This window comes from Nipponia nippon, unplaced genomic scaffold (genome assembly GCF_047370975.1).
Source record: "Nipponia nippon isolate SJK-2023a ecotype South Korea unplaced genomic scaffold, ASM4737097v1 scaffold_11, whole genome shotgun sequence".
NCBI lineage: Eukaryota > Metazoa > Chordata > Aves > Pelecaniformes > Threskiornithidae > Nipponia > Nipponia nippon.
The window spans coordinates 12,024,007-12,043,245 of record NW_028262302.1 but is presented as its reverse complement, the minus strand read 5'-3'; the positions used below and the strand labels follow the sequence as shown (position 1 = coordinate 12,043,245).

General features: G+C 39.2%; 1 protein-coding gene across 2 annotated transcripts in view; it reads right to left on the bottom strand.

Moving 5' to 3' along the window:
- The window catches only part of SPATA7 (spermatogenesis associated 7), a 42,810-nt gene extending 29,191 nt beyond the window's left edge, over positions 1-13,619 (bottom strand). For both annotated transcript variants that reach the window (XM_087747024.1, XM_087747025.1), the window contains exons 1-3: positions 13,512-13,619; positions 1,962-2,042; positions 1,201-1,293 (exon numbers count right to left, since the gene is read on the bottom strand). In XM_087747024.1, the coding sequence (XP_087603150.1) occupies positions 1,201-1,293; positions 1,962-2,042; positions 13,512-13,551 (214 nt within the window). In that variant the 5' untranslated portion in view covers positions 13,552-13,619. The remainder of the gene's footprint in view (positions 1-1,200; positions 1,294-1,961; positions 2,043-13,511) is intronic.
- Positions 13,620-19,239: the final 5,620 nt, after the last annotated feature.

Below are 19,239 nucleotides of genomic sequence, written 5' to 3'. Positions count from 1 at the left end.
GAGCATGGACTCTGGCAGAATCCAAAGTATACCTCTCTTTAAAGCAGACATTAAGAAATGGAGGGATGATGAAGAGAATCAGCAGAACCACGTTCAAAACCCTATTTCTGAAAATACCTGGAAAAAGAGTGTACAATGTTTTGGGAGGCATTCAAAAAACATTTCTCTGCAAACTTTTATGCATTTAATTTCAATACTCAGGACATCCTGCCAAGCCCAAGCATTAATATCTCTAGGACTGAGATCCCCAAGACATGTTTATGCCATGAAAAATGAAAATAGGCTGTGAACTGTAAACAACATTAACAACTATCTATAGACTTTTCTTAGGTCTGCACATGATATTAACTTTCTAAACACAGTACTTCATACTCTTTATATGACCTTAAAAAAATAACTTTGGCTGTAATACAGTTTGTTTTCAATTATAGCACTGACAATCCAGAATTGTCAGTTCATAGTGGAGTAAACACATTTCTAAATCTGAAAAATTTTTGATCAAGATCTCACCATAATTAAGAAACATACAAACATGTACAAGTTCAATAGGCTTTTAGGTTCCAGATTTCATAATATTTGTCTTTTGATAAATATAAGTACCTTCTAACATTAAAATACGTGAAAAAAAATCATATACATATTTAGTGCTCAATAATACAGATTAGTAACATGATTTTCTTATTTGCGGACACATGGGGCAATTTTCAAATTCCTTAAAACTACCTAGTGCCATTGATTGAAATATGAACAAAAGATAATGAACATTTTTAAATAAAGAAAAAAAGAAAAGACACAGTGGTCTGAGTTTAAGTGAAAATGTTCTGCCTTCATTCCTAAAATAAATTCTGTATGCTTGCTATTGTGACTATCTCCATGATTTTCAGTTCAGCATATTATTTCATAATTCATTATTTCATCAAAAGCAGAATGGAGAGAATACAGCACAAAGTACCCTAAAGCTTAAGTAGTATCTTTGGTACCACTTAAGGAAAATGTTTTCATACAAAACTTCCCATTCCAATAGTACAAAAGTATTATTAAGTAGCAGCCATAGCTCCTTGCTGGCATCAGTCTGAGTATGAAACAGGACGAAAAGTACACTTCCTACAACCCAATTCATTCCCTCTTGGTATGAGCCTATTCTGAATGAATGAGCTAAATCTGGAGGTAGAAAGTTCATTCATATATGCACATGTTTACCTTTGGCTGAAAGGATTTTGTTATAATGAAACACCATGTGATCTCTGATCAGGTACTGGCTGGTTAGACTTCGGGAGGAGTCAATGCAGAAAGCTGTAAGATTGAAATATATTTAAATATTATAAAGGCAGGCACAAGAATATTAAAATTTTAAACAGTTATTAACTGCAATTCAAAGCCACAAACTTTAAATTACTGTGTGCTTAACTTCTTTGCCCAATGGCAGTCATTCTTCTTTAGCAGCTACTATCACATTCAATCATCCTGTCTCCTTTGTTTTTTTCCCCCCACTGAGCCATTAACTCAATAAATAGCTACAGAAGTGGCTGAAGTTGGGCTATGAAAACGTCAGCATGGAAACTCCCTGTTTCTCCATTCTATGGTCTTCTGAAAAAAGCATCTGAGGTGGCAGTATGGCACAGAAACATATACTAACTCATGTAAACTACTGACTGTAAAGGAATATGTTTAACCTCAAGGGTTCTTCAAAGCAGTAACCATATCTATATTCCTGCTAATATAGATGTGACATCTATATATATTTGGATATCTCGCTGTTTCTAGCTAGCAGTAGAGTCAAGGCAGAACTCACTCCTCAAAAGTATTTTCAGTAATGCATACTAAATGTAAGTACTATTAAACTTCACCAATCGAGCTTAATGCAAAGGTTTTCATTATAAAAACATTTTAATCATAAAATCAATGAATTCACATAAAAGGAACCATGTCAGCCTTCTGATGAAAACACTTGTGTTACTTACCATTACTCTTAGTACTCAAGTGTCCTTTAAATGGACTTGCTGGACCACATCTGGGAATGCCAACAGCTGGGTATTCACTCACTTCAATAAAGTGTGAAACAAAACAAAATAAATGTTAGAAAAAAGAAAACGCGTATTTTGACAGACAAGATAAAGCACAGAATCTTTCCTGAAAGAACTCACGAATGACTGTAGTGGACCTTTTTCACAGAGGAAAAAATCTTATTTAAAAGTTATACTATTACTGAAGTACAACAGTGTAGTTAAGTAACTTAATCTAAACACCAAGATACTATAGCAGTACTTTCACTGGTTCAGGGAGCTAAACAGCGGAAGAAACCATTAGATTACTTCAGTCTGAACTTTACACTGGTCATTAAACTGCACAGAGATATGGCCACAGTTTTGTACCTGTGCTAACCTCCCATTTGTTTTAAAGTTTTATTGATTGAATTTTATCATTATGTCAAATGACTAATGTGAAAAACACTGTATGTAGACAATGGTTGTGGTTAGTATTATACCAAAATGCAAGTTTAATAGACTGAAGGAATCATGCTTGTGTGAAAATCATCCTATCAATGAAAACACACTATTTCAAAAATCTATTGTTAATGTAAGAGGAATTTGGTTTGCCATTCAATCTTCTGGCAGTTTGATAGACTGGGAACTCTACAGACAAGTGTAGATGCTGACAAAACTTAAAACAACCAGTTGTTCCAAAAAAATGAAGGAATGTGAATTAAAAGCTCTACACCTCCTCCTTAAAAATAAATGCTGTACTGTCAGGCTCACAACCGCTGTCTGTTATGCAACCTATGATTTAAAAATCTGCACCTGAATTAATTAAGAATCTGCACCATTTTTCAAGCAAATTTTAACAGAAGATATCCTATTACTACAAATACTAGTGTATACAAAGCATTCCTTTAAGGTTTCCAAGACCCTGCTTAAAATGTAAAGCAAAACAAACAAGGTTTCTTTAACAGAGTAAATATACCATGCTCACTTAACATCAATTATAAAACCATAGCCAATTTCTACAAATTTATTATTACTATCAAGGTCCATATGGCCTTCCAGTTCCCATCCCACTTCTTATCTGTCAATTCAAGAGTCTGCAATTGCCATGTAAGCGTTTCCTAGCAATTGGAGGCACTACAGCTGTGGGGCAGTAACTCTGCTGCTCTACACTTACTGGCCACCTCCAGTTTTCCACCCTTCATCAGAAGCAGCAGCAAGCTGGACCTACCCAAGATGAGCGGGCATCTCTTCTCAGGGGCCTTCAGATGGGTCGACAACGGCAGACACAATTACAAACTGACTGGGGGTGCAAGAAACCATGCCACACATGTTAAAAGCCCCTTAATTCTACCTCTCGTGGCTTCTTACCTCCTGCATGCCCAGCACCTGGCTTTCCAGGTTTGCGGTTTTTGGTTTTTTTTGTTATTTCCCACTGTTCTATAATGACTGTTAGAGTACTATTGCAATTATGTATGTAACTACTGCATTACTGTAGCTCTACCTGAAGTGCAACAGCATGTTGCACAAGATGGTTAACACAGTGTCAGACTATTAATTAGTAGAGATTGCAGCAAAACAAATCATTCCTTTAATAATGTTTTAATATAATTTCCCCAAAGGCCTTATAAAAAGACTTTATAAATTTCAAGTGACTAGAATTAGTTGGGGAAGCAACAAAACATGTCTTGAGAAAATAAATAAAATTAAAATCATTAGCATATGTGGATATTTGCAGAGTACTTTCTTGGGACCCTGTTGTGAAATTACACTAGATCTGGATCAATAAACTCAATACCCACTCTTACAAAGCACGACAAATATCAAGGCAATTCTGAATTAGCACGAGGATTTCACACTTAGAAAAGCCAGCCTTTACACAGTATGGGCTTCTGCGGCTTGACAGTATTAGAGGTGGTGTCTGCAATAACTTTGCTCCCACTACTCTTTGCTGTGAAGTTGCCAGACCAGCAGTAGGAAAGAAATAAGAAACAAAAAAAAAGAAAATGCTACTATAGATTTTTTCAACCCCATCCTGCAATTGTTTTATCTTTATACTGCCTTCTTTAAAGCCAAAGGACAACATTCCTGCTCACCTGTATCAATTTCAAATGGCTTATTTTAATTCCCCTCATGGTACAATTCTTCCTAATCACTATTTGTGATTTAAACATACATATGGACAAACAATGCTAAATTATTTTAAAAACAGTAAAATTCCAAACATACAGCAAGAATTTCTTAGATTTAGAATGACTGTCTCCGCAATGGTTTCAAATTCTGTCAATACTGGCCTTCTTTCTTGTTTAAGTATTATACTTCTCTACCATACACTATTGCACAGTTAGTATTCAGTATCTAGCTGGATACCCACCCTGAAACTCACAACATCCTGAAGTTACAACGCTCATGTGTTTAAAGAATGCAAGTCTTCGGGAGGACTTGAATGTTAGATTATAATATTTTAGTAGATACAGGTTCGTCCTAATAATACAAAAACCCCCTATACACCAGAAATCTAGATTACAGCAGACACCTGAGAATCAGAAGCGTTTCATTCGCAGTTGCTCAAAATAACCTAAATATTCCAGTATTTTCTGTATTTCAGAGCTAATTTATAATTCCAGAAGCAGACACATACTGTTAGCGAAATGCTTACAAGACCACCTCTAACTCATTTTTATGTGACAGAATCATAGAGAGGTAAAGCATGGGCATCTCAAAAATGCAGAGACATTGTTATAACTACAGTTGATTCTCTTCAGGGAAGCTAAATGCCTTTGCCTTGAGCTAACGATGATCAGAGACGCTCAGAAACCTGTTGCTTTTACTGTCTTCAGCTGGAGATGCGACTGTTCAGCACCGCAGGAAAACCAGACTATTTTGCAATGTCCACTTGCTTTGCATCACCAGCAGATGGCACACGGATAAACTCTAACGAAAGAGCTACGATCCAAGCAGAAACCCCCAATTTGCAGAAGTCCCAAAGCTACTGGAAACACACCATTTTCTGGGAAGTGGAGGACCTTGAATAAAAGCGTTTCTGACTGCTCAGTTTTAGGATACCCGTGAAATGTCAGGATTGCAGCCCCACCAGCACCTGGACATGCTGAAAGCTTTCATGCCACTAACAAATGACATTTCCTTGTTGGGCAAAAGTTTATGCTGAACAACTTTTTAATATCTATTTGGATTCTGGGGGCTCTGTCCTAGCAAATTGTATATTTTATTATAGCTTCAATTAAAGAATAGAACAGTCTTTAACTTAAAAATATTTCCATAAACAGCAGAACTTGTGATGAAGGCTTCCTATGGGCCTCCCACGACATCCCATGGCTCTTGCTCCTACATCTCTGACTCTCGTGCCAAATGAAGGGACTGAGATATTTTTGTATTTTGTTCCTCAATGAGAGCATTTGAGGCTCTCTCCCTCTGTGAACCACATGTTTTCACAAAACATGTATAAAATTTTTCACAGAAAAAAGGTCAAAGACACTAATTTGGCTGAAATAACACTTAGCACTATTGAAAACAGAAGAGGCAAACAATAATAAGTAAACCTTTGTTTCTTAGGATCCTAGGCTGTTTCACATAGATGTTCCATCAAATGTATCATTTCTACACTGAATTCAACTTATAATACCCTCCCTATATCTTCAGTCTGAAACTCAAAACCACTTTTTATAGTGTCAAATATTTACAATGAAGACATACGTTGCTAATGTCAGAGGAGAAACTGGAGGATTTGGTATGTGGAGGGTATCAGATGTATTTTACTGTTTCTACAAAACAACTTAAGTGAGGTAAAAAGTGTTAATCTTCAAATGTTTCGCAAGTATAATTTCAGATTGTCTACTGACTTGACCAGGTATTTGTTCAGATTCAGTCTGTGTTTTTGAAGTTATTTGCACAATAGCAGAAACTAATCTTAAACTGAAGGCTTAGGTATGTGAAGAGAATTTTAAAGGAGAAGGGCATTTTCAGCAAATTACATAGTAACCAAATATAAACCCGACAAAAGGACGATAACTACAAAGCATAATAATTGGAGCACCTGGATAGCTACGGGAGTGCGGGAAGCTGTACTGATGTAGGACTGTGAGTAGAATGAAAGTAGTATGCATTTTGGCTACTTCTCTTTTTTTCAAAACCCATGCATGTGAGCAAGAATTTTTTTCAGTGAAAAATTTTCTACTGATTTTGATGGTTCTTAAATAATAAATTATTTGGGAATAGGGGCACTTGTCTGAACTGGACTTAGCAGAACTGATCACAGTACTTGCAGTACTATAGCAGTTTTTGCAATAATTAAGTTTCCTGACTAAAATACACACTTCCTACTTCTTACAATAAAAAACTTCCAGTCACAAATTTAAGGTCTATGTAAATATATTTCCCGAATTGGACTGGAAACTCTTCAAGATAATTTCATTTAAATTTTTAGACTTAAACCTCATAAACTGAGACATATAATGGACTCCTACCTTTGATATACTATACATGTAACTATGTGATCTAAACATACGTTTCCTCACAGATGTCAGTGGACTATCCACACAGAATATAAAATCAGGATTCTCACGCAGTGTGTTCTCCTGAAGTACAGACAACAAACAAATTAAATATTTCTAAACATTAATTAGATCTTTTAGTTGCTTATTAATGCTTTTATTTGCTTCTTGTAGGCTTTCCCTGCAAGCGTGTGACACTACACAACAAAGAAGAGAAAAAAATTTTAAAAAAACCTTTCCCTATAATTCTCTCCAGCTAGTATCTGAGGTAAGTAATAATTACATTATTCCAAAGAGATTTTTAAGATATTTTGTTTAAATTATATTTTCATTTTCATTTAAAACACATCCTATCTTTATTTCTAATTTTACAGTCTTAAAAATGATGGAAATTGGTGGTTTCTATTTATTACTTTGTTTCCTAGTTGTTAGTGGATATGCAGAATTTACGGAAATTATTTTTCTACAAAGCCATTTCAGATTTGGAACATGAATATGCACTGGAAAGAAGCCCAGTCTTTCATTACAACGTTCTTATAGGAAGGATTTTAAACACAAGTATTAGACTTGCTATTTTTACGACAAACCTGCAGTTCAGACATTGCAAATCAATGCGGGGGGGGCGGGGGGGAATCATTCAAGTTACCCTTACCCACCAAGACTTGTTATTTAAAAGAGAATCCATAAAAAATACAGAGACTTTAGGTGGGCTATTGGATATAGGCATCTAAACCCAGCACTACCAGCCACAAAACCCCCACTTCACAGCGCAGAGACATACGAACACTGTATTTTCCTAAGAGCAGCTCCTAGACCTCAGCTTGGGTTCAAACAACCCTCAGCCCCATGTGGCTGTAGAGCTCAGGTCTCCCCAGCTGTCCCAGAGGAATGTGCTTATCACTCAGCCAAGGCACCAACCCTTTCGTGCACTTTTTTGTTGGTGGCTCCAGGAATCTTGCATTCTCAGCTGCACAGTGGCCCGCTCTCAGCTGGAAATGTAGGAAGCACTTCTGCCTATAATGGACTAGAATTGCAACATTTGCATGAGATGTGGGGATTTGATCTCCCTGAGGCTGGTAAGGACGCTCAACCCAAGCTGACAAATGCTTTGCAAACACTCTAGGCACTGCACTAATTTATGAAGGTTTGGCGCTCTTGCCTCTTCCACCTTCCACCACCAGCTCCTTTTCTTCTTCCCTAATCCCACAATGCTCTAAACCAAAAATACTTAGTGAGACACCTTTGTCCAAGTGGGTAATTCAGGCAACTACATGCAGAAGGGGCTTTGTGCTGTGAATTTAATAGAAGTCAAGGATGCTCTATCACTACCACCCCTGTTCTACTGACTAGTTTCGTGATTTGTTCAGTGGGCTTCCTGCTATGAATTCGTTCTTCTAACTCTGTACACACTAACAGTACACTACAGCACTAATGCTGCACACATGCTGAGGAGGGAACAGAAGTGGTTTAAATAATCTCTGTGAAAACCTAAGTAACTTAGGAGTAGTGATGGAAACTCCTTCAAGCATCTAACACTTCTGAAAAGGTCATATTAAAAGGAATGAAATTAGGATCTGAAATAGAAGTTCCTCCCTTTTTGATACTATGATAATTTTTAACTAAAAGTATTCATTAACTCTTTATGCTACAGAAATAATTGTGCATATGAATACAACACAGAAATATACAGAGTAAACACTGCTATCTCAAAGTAAATTAAGAGATTAACCTGGTTATGAAAATCCACACTGGATTTAAACTTAATTTAAATAAGAAGTAATTACTATCTTTCTTTTGTATTTGCATGAGGGTATACTTCCATTATTAAAAAAAAAATAATAGGATGCTCTATTAGTAGTACTACTAGTAAGGCTTGCTTTCCTACTGACATGGCTTACATCTTCCTACCATACTCCCTAAACTACTTTGAATTTCCCCAATTTGCTGCCTTTTCCTTACCTGCAGTCCTCCTCCCTAACTCCAACATCCCCATTTGCTCCTCTGATGAGGTGCTACAGGTGTTATAATTGGTCATCCAGTTTAAACTTCTCTGGTTGCTGATCCTTGCCTGACTAGTTGCTCATCCTCTAGTTGCATATGTGGGAACGGACAAAGAACAAAATGACTTTCTCTAAAAAAGGTATGTTAATTTCTTGGGTTTTCTCCTACCCAGCCACTGACATTTGTACCACTACTCACAGCTAGGTGAAGCTGGCTACTAGATGCAGAAGTGGAAAGAGGAAAAAGCTGGCAGAGAGCAGTGACCCACCCGCAGACTCCTTCTTTAGGAGAAGAGATTAAAACATGGCAAGTCTCCACTGCTTTTCTGCAGCATCTATGCAATCACAAGAGAACTTCAAACATGACACTATATTTAGCTGATTACTGAATGCACTGGTACTGTTTCATTTTATTTGAAAGTTACAGTGGGGCAAAACTGAGCACTTCATAATCACACCTGTATTTTTTTTCCTGTTCACGCAAGCGAAACAGAAGCCTCCTGGACCCATTTCTGGTTTCAGTGATAACAAGACTCCCATCAGTTCTGAGAGTACAAAGTCTCAGGTGTGAAGCTGGCTTTAACAGAATCACATTTAAGATTCATTAAGAAATAGCAGAATCCACCAGAGGACAAAATATAGTCGTTATTTCCTAAATTTTATGACGCAACACTTTATGAAAAAAGCCTCAAGAAGCTACAATATCCCAGTTTTGAACCAAAGTTCTAAATGCTCCATTTGAATTTTGCACAGGATCATTTGTGTCAAAGCAAAATATGATGAAAGTGATACAATGTACCACTCCCTGACATATGCATCATACATAATCTTCTAAGCCATTAATTAGATGGGCTATTTATACACTTACTATGCTGGATTACACAAAAGCTCTTCTTTACACCTACTCCTAATGCCTAATCGTATTTCAGTTTCAAGATTCAAAAACTCCTCTGATAAATTTAAGAAATCTAAAGAAATAGGTGTATACAGTAGCCTTAAAGTATGCTAATTGAGTCATATTTGATGAAGTAATTCTTGAAAAATGTTTGTTACAATTTTCCTAGCTACAGGCTTCACATGACCAGTAAGAGAAGTTTTGGATGTGGATTATTGCTCTATTCATACTCCAAAAGCAGAAACAAACAGCTGTATCTGTCAGCAGCACATTTTGGGATACAAATTGCAGGCAGAAAGAAATGAACTTAAGTCAGTCCCTTCATCATTTGCTTGGGCAGCACCTCTATACAGTTAGCACTGGCACCAGCAGTTTCTCATTTTATAGAAAGGTGTGTGAGGGATGGCATTCCAGAAGTGTCCGTATGCTACTTTTAGGTGACATGTGTACAATTATCAATACTCATATCACAGTTTAGAAACTTCTGGCTTGAAAGGTTACTAACCTGCGTTCACTGGATAGCTGTGCCTGTGCAAGACGGCACAGAGTAATCCAGGAGCATACACGACCATGTGCCGTTAACAGCTCTCCTGTGGGAATGGTGCTATTATTCAAGGGTGCTCGAACACTAGCTCATGAGCACGTCCTACGCAACAAATGTACATGCTGGCTTCTACTGCTACAAGAAACTCAACGTTATGTCATCCCATGAACATGCATTTCGCAGGTGTTTCAATATCTAGCGTCAAACAGACCAACAGATAAACTATATGTATATGTCTAAATGTATAGACACACTATATTTAGATTCTTCTATATATATTGAAAAAAATCTCCTCTGTTAGTATAATCTGTGCCTACAAGGAACCCCCTGCCCATTAGTATTATTAACTTCCACCCTCTCATACTTCTAACTAAAAATACATTAGCAAAACTCTAATGCACAGCCGGCCTCACCCAGAATGGAGAGCAGAGAAACCTTGATCCACTGTGCTTCAGAGAAAGTTGTAGGGTATAATCTGGAGCAAAATAGCTAGTACAGTTAATGATTTGAATCCTGTTTACTTTAGCATATATTTCACGTAAAGCATGCAAGAAATCTTGAATGAAATGGGACCAATCAATTACTTAAGTCCTATTACAAATTTAAATTATTTGTTGAATGGAGATGGGATTAGTCACATTAAGTGACTAAAACTCACTTAATAGACTACTTGACTAATGGTCACATTAAGGATAGGTTTAAGTGATTTGCTGAGCCAAGGTTTTAATTTGGTAAAAAGTTAAGGATGGTGATTAACATTTCCCAATTTCAGTTAAAATGTACTATTATGTTTCAAGTATAACGTCCAAACAATCTTCCTTCCTTGAAGTTACAAATAGATTCTTTCTCAACTTCCCAGCTGGTCAAAGGCAACTTCGGCTTCTTAAAAATCGCATTGGTATTACCAAACTAATGCTTGAGTTTAAAAACCCATTTGTTCCAAGTGGTAAATGAAGGAATACAGAGGAAAAAGAAAGAAGCTCACAAGTCACAGATGTGTTGTAACACCCTTCCAGCTCTGGTCAGATTAGCGCAAGGATTTCCTGCAATGCAGGAAAGATCTAAATAGCATGGTGTTCTCTCTAAATATGCAAAGCATTTTCATTTTATTTTAGAATCTTTGAAGCCTGTGCGAACTGTCTAAACCTAAAAGCAGCCTCCATGCAGCAATTATGATGACTTCCCCATCATTGTAACCTAACAGTGACACAAATATGTGTCATTGATTAACAATAAGCATATGATTTCATTGCCATTCAGATATGTGCCAATCACTGCCTGTGGGAATTACACAGCCCAATGCAGAAGACTGGATTTAAACAACAAAGCTGGTTTAGAATTACAGTATTCAGATTATTTGAGGTCATACTATAAATCTGTGACTGTATTAACTGACTCTTGAAATTACTACAGTAAATAGCTAGGAGATTTATACCTGGAATTAGGCAATACTAGAAAGGATTAATTCTTCATTATTTTTATGGGGGAAAAAAATCTCAGCCTTATTTGAACTTTGAAAAGACCTACATGCAAATCCTATATAGTCCAATATATTAAAAAAAAATAAAATCAATTTTTTCTTTTTGCTCATTATTGTCACTAGACAAAACTGAAACCCTGACACAAAACAAGTATAAAATTTTGGTTCTTTCTTTACAATGACAAGGCCAGGGTTGAACAAGAAACTTTGCATGGAGTACACTAGGACATGAAATAGGGTATCCCACCTCTTCTGTATTGATGTTCTGGATAGACAGTGCATGGATACAGCTGTCTTCTAGAGAAACCAGAAGTATTGTGTTCTGCCTCTTTCATAAACTGTCTGCAAGCAATCCCGTAGCTGTTCTGCCAAGTTTGCTCAGGCAGACGGATTTCTAGGTTAGCTCACCATAAGGAATTAGTATCTCTGCCTGTGCTAATCCCCGTTGTCTGTAAGGATTCTTCCTGCATGTCTGTGAAACTAGACATTGGGCTGTCCACGCACATATTACTGACTCTGTGATAACGTCCTATGCAGACAAGCAATAGCTTCCCATGTAAACAGACACACATTCATTCTTTCCTACTTTTGAACTATTTTTTTTCTTAAAACAGGAGTCACTCACACAAAGCTTGCTGCAATCTGAATGAAATTTAGATCTTGCATCCTGTTTATTCTCATTTTATGGTCAACAGACAGCATGCTTTCTGATTGTCTATAAAAATATTTTGAGAATAAAAAATAAGAATAGTCAGAGAAAGGATAAATTTGTAATAAAATTGCCTTCACACTACATGAGAAAGCATAGAAATTGGATGCACAAGATACTAGTTTTTGCTCTGAATTTCCCATGTGGTATTAGAATTCATGTTCAAACTCTACTTTGATATCAGACATCTTCTGGAGTGACATCTGTCACTATATCCAAAGACTGGAACTGATACCGAGGTGCAACATGAAAGCATCATGTTATCTCAGAGGATCTGACCTTATGCAGCTATGTATGATTTTGACATTACAACAGAGCATTGAATAATTCCTACTATTGTTTTATATTATGCATGTCACCCAGTTCAGACCTAGAAATATTTCAGCTATTTTCCAAGAGCCAGAGTTGGCTCATGCAAACATTTTTGCACGTTTATGCCTGTTTTTATCATGAATAACAAACGCCCCTAAGATTATTCATAGGAACAGAGCACAAGGGCAGCCCATGGCTGCTTAAATCTGGGTAAGGAATCACTTTATAAGAGCTTCAAAAGCTTTTGAGTCTTTTATTTTTCAACTACGCTTGCATTAAAATCCCACTAAACCAAAAAACTTGAATCTACATCCAAACGCCATGTAAGCGATGTTCTACACACAGGGTAAAATCCACCATAACCCACGAATACCAGCTTTGGAGACGAAACAAGTTGACTCCAAAGGGCACAGAAATTTAGGCCTCGAAAACAAAGCGCTGATACTGGCAGCCCGAACCATTCACCACAGCAGCACTACGCGCCGTTACAACACACATGCACACTTGTGATGAAGGCTGTAAGCTGGACAGTTTACGGCCGCGTTTCTAGGAGGAGCAGAACCTTCCCGCGGTTATACGTGCAACCTTCCCCAGCCCCAGCTGTCAAGCCTCCCTCACTCAGGGCAAGCGCCGGTACTCGGACTGTTTTCACCGCCGCAGGGGTGGCACAGCAACGCTGCCCCACAGCCCGGCCCCGGGCCCAGCTCCCCACGCGTGACAAACTGGGCGTCCGAGTGTGAGAGGAGCAAGCCCCCAAACCACCCTCAGCGCCGGCTGCCAGAGCCACGCAGCCCCGGGGCAGGCTCCGTGCCCCGCTCCCTGCCCGGCCCCCCGCGCAGCGGCGCCGCCATGCCCGCCCTCACAAGCCGGCGGGGAAGCGGAAGGCGCCGCCTGCCCCCAGCCCCGGGATGGAGACAGGCCGCGCCCGGCACCCCCTCGCCCGGCAGGGACGGGGGAGGCCGGGCGGCAGCGCGCCCCGCCGACAGGCAGGCAGACAGGCAGGCAGGCAGGCAGCCCCCGCCCCGCCGCCTCCCGCGCCCCCCGCTCGGCCGCAGAGCCGCCACCGAGCCCCCCGCACCTTGGCTCCGCCTGCTGCCGCTCTCCATCCTCAGCCCCATGCTCCCGGCCGGACCCGGAGGGGCGGCGCAGGCCGGCGCTCGGCTCGGCGGCAACGGCGGTTCGTCCCCCGCCGCGGGCGGGCGGGGCGGGGGCTGGGCCCGGCCCGCCGCGGCCTGCCTCGGCGGCCTCCGGCGTTGCCATGGCCACAGGAGCGCGGCGCCGGGCGGGGAGGCCTGCGGCCTGCGGGCCTCGCCGTGAGGGGTGGCCGCTCTCGCAGCCCCAGCCCCGGGTTGGCGGGGTGGAGGAGACACGGGGCGCTGCGGGTGCCCCCTCACCCCTCGGACTCGGCCCCAAGATGTCTCTTCGAGCCTTGCAGCCAAGCGAAAGTTTTGCCTCGTCAGTGAAAGGTCCCTAATTATTTAAGCGTTTTTCTTGTAACTTGACAGGCAGTCAAAGAATAATGGATGCCAGGGAGTGATTTAAGGCAAATTGCTCATATTTCAGAGGACCGAATGACAAATTGAGAGCCCAGAGCACTCCCCATGCGTTACACTGAAGAAATTAATTCTCAATATCTTTCCAAATAAACAGCACCTTAGAAATGAACCACAAAAGTAAACTTTTGAAAAGCAGCATTTGATCCCATCACTGATTAATGTATTCATGCTGATGTGTTGAATTTTAACTTTTTGAAGAAGCAATAGGCCCGTATTTACTTTTTGTCAGGCAGGTTGCTATTTTCCTTAACGTGAAATCTCCAAGGATTTTTGCAAGAAAACCCTTTGTGTGTACATTTTGTGTGAAGCTTTTTCTCACTGATCGGCCAGGGGTACTGCAGTCACCTCCGTAGCCAGACACCTCAAAAATGGCTACGTGTTGTCCCAGCTGGAGGGACATTCCCCTTCACCATCTAGAAATGATTATTAATTGTAGGCTAAATACAAGTCTTTTTTTTATGTGATTTGCTACCCTTCCTTACATGCTAGGAAAAATAGTTTTAATGTAGTTTAAAATCATAGCAAAATCAGGGGGGTGGTATTTTAAAACAATTTTTCTTCCATATTTCTGCCTCATTCCAAGCTCCCAGTAAGTCACACAAACATTCATGCTAGATGAAACCTCTAGTTTACCTACCTACAGTACCTACGGTACTTTGTGTAGACTATCAAATACTTCAGAAAACTTTTCAGTCGTTGACTATTGAATGTTAGCTGAAATGTCTTGCTAACCCCTAGCCATTGGTGGTCAGCCTGTGACTTGCCTTATAATTTTAGATATTCCCATTAGCTATATGAAGTACTCTTTGGATATGGCCTTAGTTCTGTGCTTCACGTTGTAGCGATCATTTTGGCAGTCTAATTCTGTTTTCTGTAAAATCATCTATAAATGTAGTTGGTGTTGAATTTGTCTGGGAGAGGTCAGGAGAGGGAATGTATGCCTTGGAAACCCATTGGTCGTCTGTCCTCTGGTGGTCCTCTGTCTTTCTGACTGCTTTTTTTATAAAGCGTCCATTCCCATGACATTTCAACTACTGTCAACCATGATGCCACAAACACCTTTACCTTTTTGTCAAAACAGAGTAATTTGATAGCATTTTGTCATTTTCTCTTATGTCTCTTGGATGTGAGGGCAATGTCATGGAGAATACCTGTTCTCCTCACTCCTCCACGCAAAACGTACAAATCCAGAAAGCCCCAAATCCAACAGGTTGTTTGGGTTTTGGTTTTGATTTTTTTTTTTTTTTCTCTGAAGCAGATCTTTGATTGCTTGTGAAATTAGAGATTTGGGGAAAGGGCTTCAGCAAATTAGTTACCATAATTCTTGTGTTTCAGGGTCTGAAGTTTAGACTTTGATATAATCCAAATACTTAAATCTGTAGATTGTAGAGGTAGAGAGAGTCTTACAACAGTTTCCATTTCAGATATGTGAAGATACTAGAGACAATATAAGTGCATGAGATTCTCACGTCTACGTGGTATCCTAACTGTTAGCTGTAATACTCTCTATTGGCTGCAGAGATCATGCTACAGAAAACACTTCTCTCTGTTTTCTTTTTTTTTTAAATGAGCTACTCATAGTAATATTTTTATACTTTTTAAATACTTCTTTTGTTTCATTATCTGAATTCTGAATTTCAGGTTCCTGAATTCTCAGTGTGCGGTACCCAACATGCAGTAAGTAGGCTGTTCTGTCTGACCCAAATGACGGATTTCTCATAGTCTCCTCCCTATTGTTCCTACACTTTTTTCCACCATGTAGATAATTAAAACACCCAAATGTAAGTGAGCATTTTTAGAAACATATCACAACTCTTCCCCTGGTTTCTAGGCAACACTGAGGGAAAGTAGCGATTCCCACTAGTTCCCTCTCAAATCAGCAGCCACAGCATCCTAGAGATGTCCTGGCTCTGAAATTTTGGACCTCCAGTGGCAGCACATACCAAAGCTTTATGTATTTCTAATTGGTCTGACACTTTGGCCTTTGTCTCCCTTCAGTCTGTGAGAGTATATATATTTTAAGTGTAATTAAAAAGTAACCCAGATGTATAGCCATGTGTTAACACATTAAGTCCTGTAACATAAATAAGCCTTAACAAAAAATGAATCAGTGCTGGACTTTGATCCATGCAAACAAGTACAGAAATAAATAACACAGATCGCTGCAGAGAGCCTACCATTGTCAAAGAAGAAAAAACATGACAAAACCCATAAGATTTGTCCTTTCCCAATGTGAAAAGAGGAAACACAGCACTGAATGTTGTTGGCTGTCTTTTTCAGCAGGGCATTTTCCCCTTTTCCTTGGAATGCATTACAACAGAACATGGTTTTAAAAGGCACTTACACTGGGAGGGAACGAAAGCAGCAGTAATGTATTACGAGAGTCATATTTGCAAGTGTAGATGGGCATCTGTCCCTGTCCTGACATGGACTTAGAGAACTATTGCCTTCTGTCTACTACCTCTGCCCTGTGTATCATCCAATGTAGATACCTAACTGCTGTGAAAATGTACAGTTAGTAGTATTCAGCAACAAAAAAACATTTTAAAGCCCAAGGTAGTGTTTATTTTTGTGGAAGAACCAAAGTCGTTAAAGAAAAAGATTTCAAATAAAGGAAATACCCCATATGATGTCCACTTTCTTTTGCATACTTAGCCCAGAGACAGGACAAGTTTCCTCTGAGAAAGACTGCATGTCTGGCAGGACCTCAAACAGTTACCTGCTCGCTTGGGACAGGGATCTATTCATAAAGTTAGAATTCTACATTTGTGGGATTTGGCTTTCTTGGAAAAATAGTTTGTATGTTCACTGGAAAATTCAGATCTGCAGTTTTTTGGAGAGTCTTTCCTTATTTCAAGCCATTGATTTTCTTTCATGCTTGCTGTTCCTTACAGCTGTCTATCAAAGTAAGCCTACATATGCAGGCAGAAATCATCCCAACAAGCAGATCTGCACACCATATTCACAGAATATTCTAGAAAAGACCTAAATTTGTCACACTGTGTAATTTATGATGGAAATAAATCTCCTGGGTTTACTTGACTTTTTATTTGGCATCAGAGCCCTTTCTCAGTGTGGGTTTGTCACCCGCCTGTGGCTCGGGATGCCAGCGTTCCAACCCCCTTGCTGCCGCTCGCCGCAGGCTGCTGATGACTTGCAGCAATCCCCAGCCAGCACATTCAGGCCATTAACCTGGCAGTCCACTCCTCTACAGCTATCTGGAAAGAAAAACGTTTCCCTGGAAGATCAGAGGATGTAGTGCTTTCTAAATGCATTTAAACAGGCTGTCTGAGTAGGTTTTTTTGCTACCTACTTAAGAAATTCTTGTGTTGAACAATTGGAGTAGCTCTCATGCAGCTGGTGTGAGGGGAAAAAAGACTTAATAACTACTGAAATAGGTTGGTTTTGTTTTTTTTTTTTTAAAAAGCATACTTCTCCAGGAGGAATGGTAGGTGGTTTTTTGCCTCATGTTTGCTGCATATTCTTTGGTCATATGGCTCTTTGAGTTATTTAAAATCATGTACAGTCTTGAAATATCATTACAGCTTTCTAAATGATAGAAAGTTATGTGTTCTGGCTGGGCTGGAGACTCTTTCCTTTTCTTCATGGCAACACATTTAGTTGTTTTGTTATTGTCTGTATGGCAGCAGTAGTCAGAGATTTTTGTAAAGCTAGGGCTCCAGTGAGAAAGATGATGCAGAAACAATTCAGAGGAGATGGTCCATGTCTTAAAATCTGCAGTTTTTAATACCCTGTAATTTAGAATGCAATAAGGGAGGTAACTTAAAGTAAGAGGGAATGTGATAAGGAAGATGAGGGGAACGATAGGAATATATAATGATATAAGGCTTCTATGAACACAGTGTTAAACCGCCATACTATTTATTGGCTTAGAAGAAAAAGTCTCCCCTGCAGTATGAATACCATATATTACCAATGTAATATATTACCATGAATACCAATATACTACCAAAACCCCTTCAGGAAGCTGCTGTGCAGACATGCTCTGTACAACTATTCTTTCTCTTTAGATCTATACAGAGTCTTATAATTCATCTATCCCTGTGATAAAAGAGTATTTTTAAATGTGGCAAGGAAGAAACCTCTATAAATTGTATAAGATGTTATTCTCACCTGTAATGTAAAACTTAGTAGCTGGGGTGACTCAAGACCTGCTTATATTTATTCTTACACTGTGTCATTTTCTGTTTATCTACTGTTCCCATGAAAGTTTGCAGACAGGAGGCTTGTACGTGAAATACTGTCCTTTATTAGGGCTGACTGCTGAGGGCTGTTCTTTTCTCATTACTCTACTTGAACTATTAGGTATTAAAGAATGCAGACTGCAGTAATTAATGGAGTAATTGGAATTTTAAAGGGAAAAAACTATGTAAATGTCATAACTCAGTTGTCTAGACCATAAGAAATGCTTTATTTTCTAATAGATTTACCTATTGTGCTACATGGAAATGCTTACTCATAGTAATTAATGAGAAACAAGGTGAAAGCATATTTTTAATATTTCAGTCAATATCAGAAAATTAGGACTCAGATTATACATATATAAATGATACCACTCCATTAAATCCAGTGTAGCTATTCCTGCTTAGGCTGAGATGGATTGCCCATGTCTACCCAGCCCTTGGCAGGCAGACAGAAGAATGTCAGTGTGGCATTTTGTGTGGCCCACCCACCTTCTACACAGCTACTACAGCATGCTCAGGCTTGCCTAGCAGTGTATTAATCCATGCACATGCTTGAACAAATGGGATCCTATGTGCTGAAGAGAGTTCCTTCAGCTTTGCCAAGGTTAAGAAGAGGAATTCTCGAGGGCAGCTTTAGAAATGCCTACAAAAGACACTACAGATACACTGTGATTTTCCACAGCACTTTGATACATTTTCAATATCTGCATGAATGTGAAATACAGTTTTACTAGAAATAGGCTGAAATTCCCAACTGGAAGAGTTTGGGGGTTTTATTTTGCTTTAAAAAGGTACTGGAACGACATTGCCTGTGTGTTTATGCATACTGGAAGATGAAGAAAGCAGACTGAGAAAATCTCTTGCATGCCGTGTTTCATAAGTAATAGCAATTTCAGTCACGCTAACCATTTCTAACTATGTGTGAAATAAAGCAATGTGCAAGAAAATGGCAGGAATCAAAATGGAGTGTGTGAAGTTTAACTGTTGCAATGAAATCCTCTAATAGTAATTTTTCTGTGGAATCATTTCATTAATACTAAAAAAA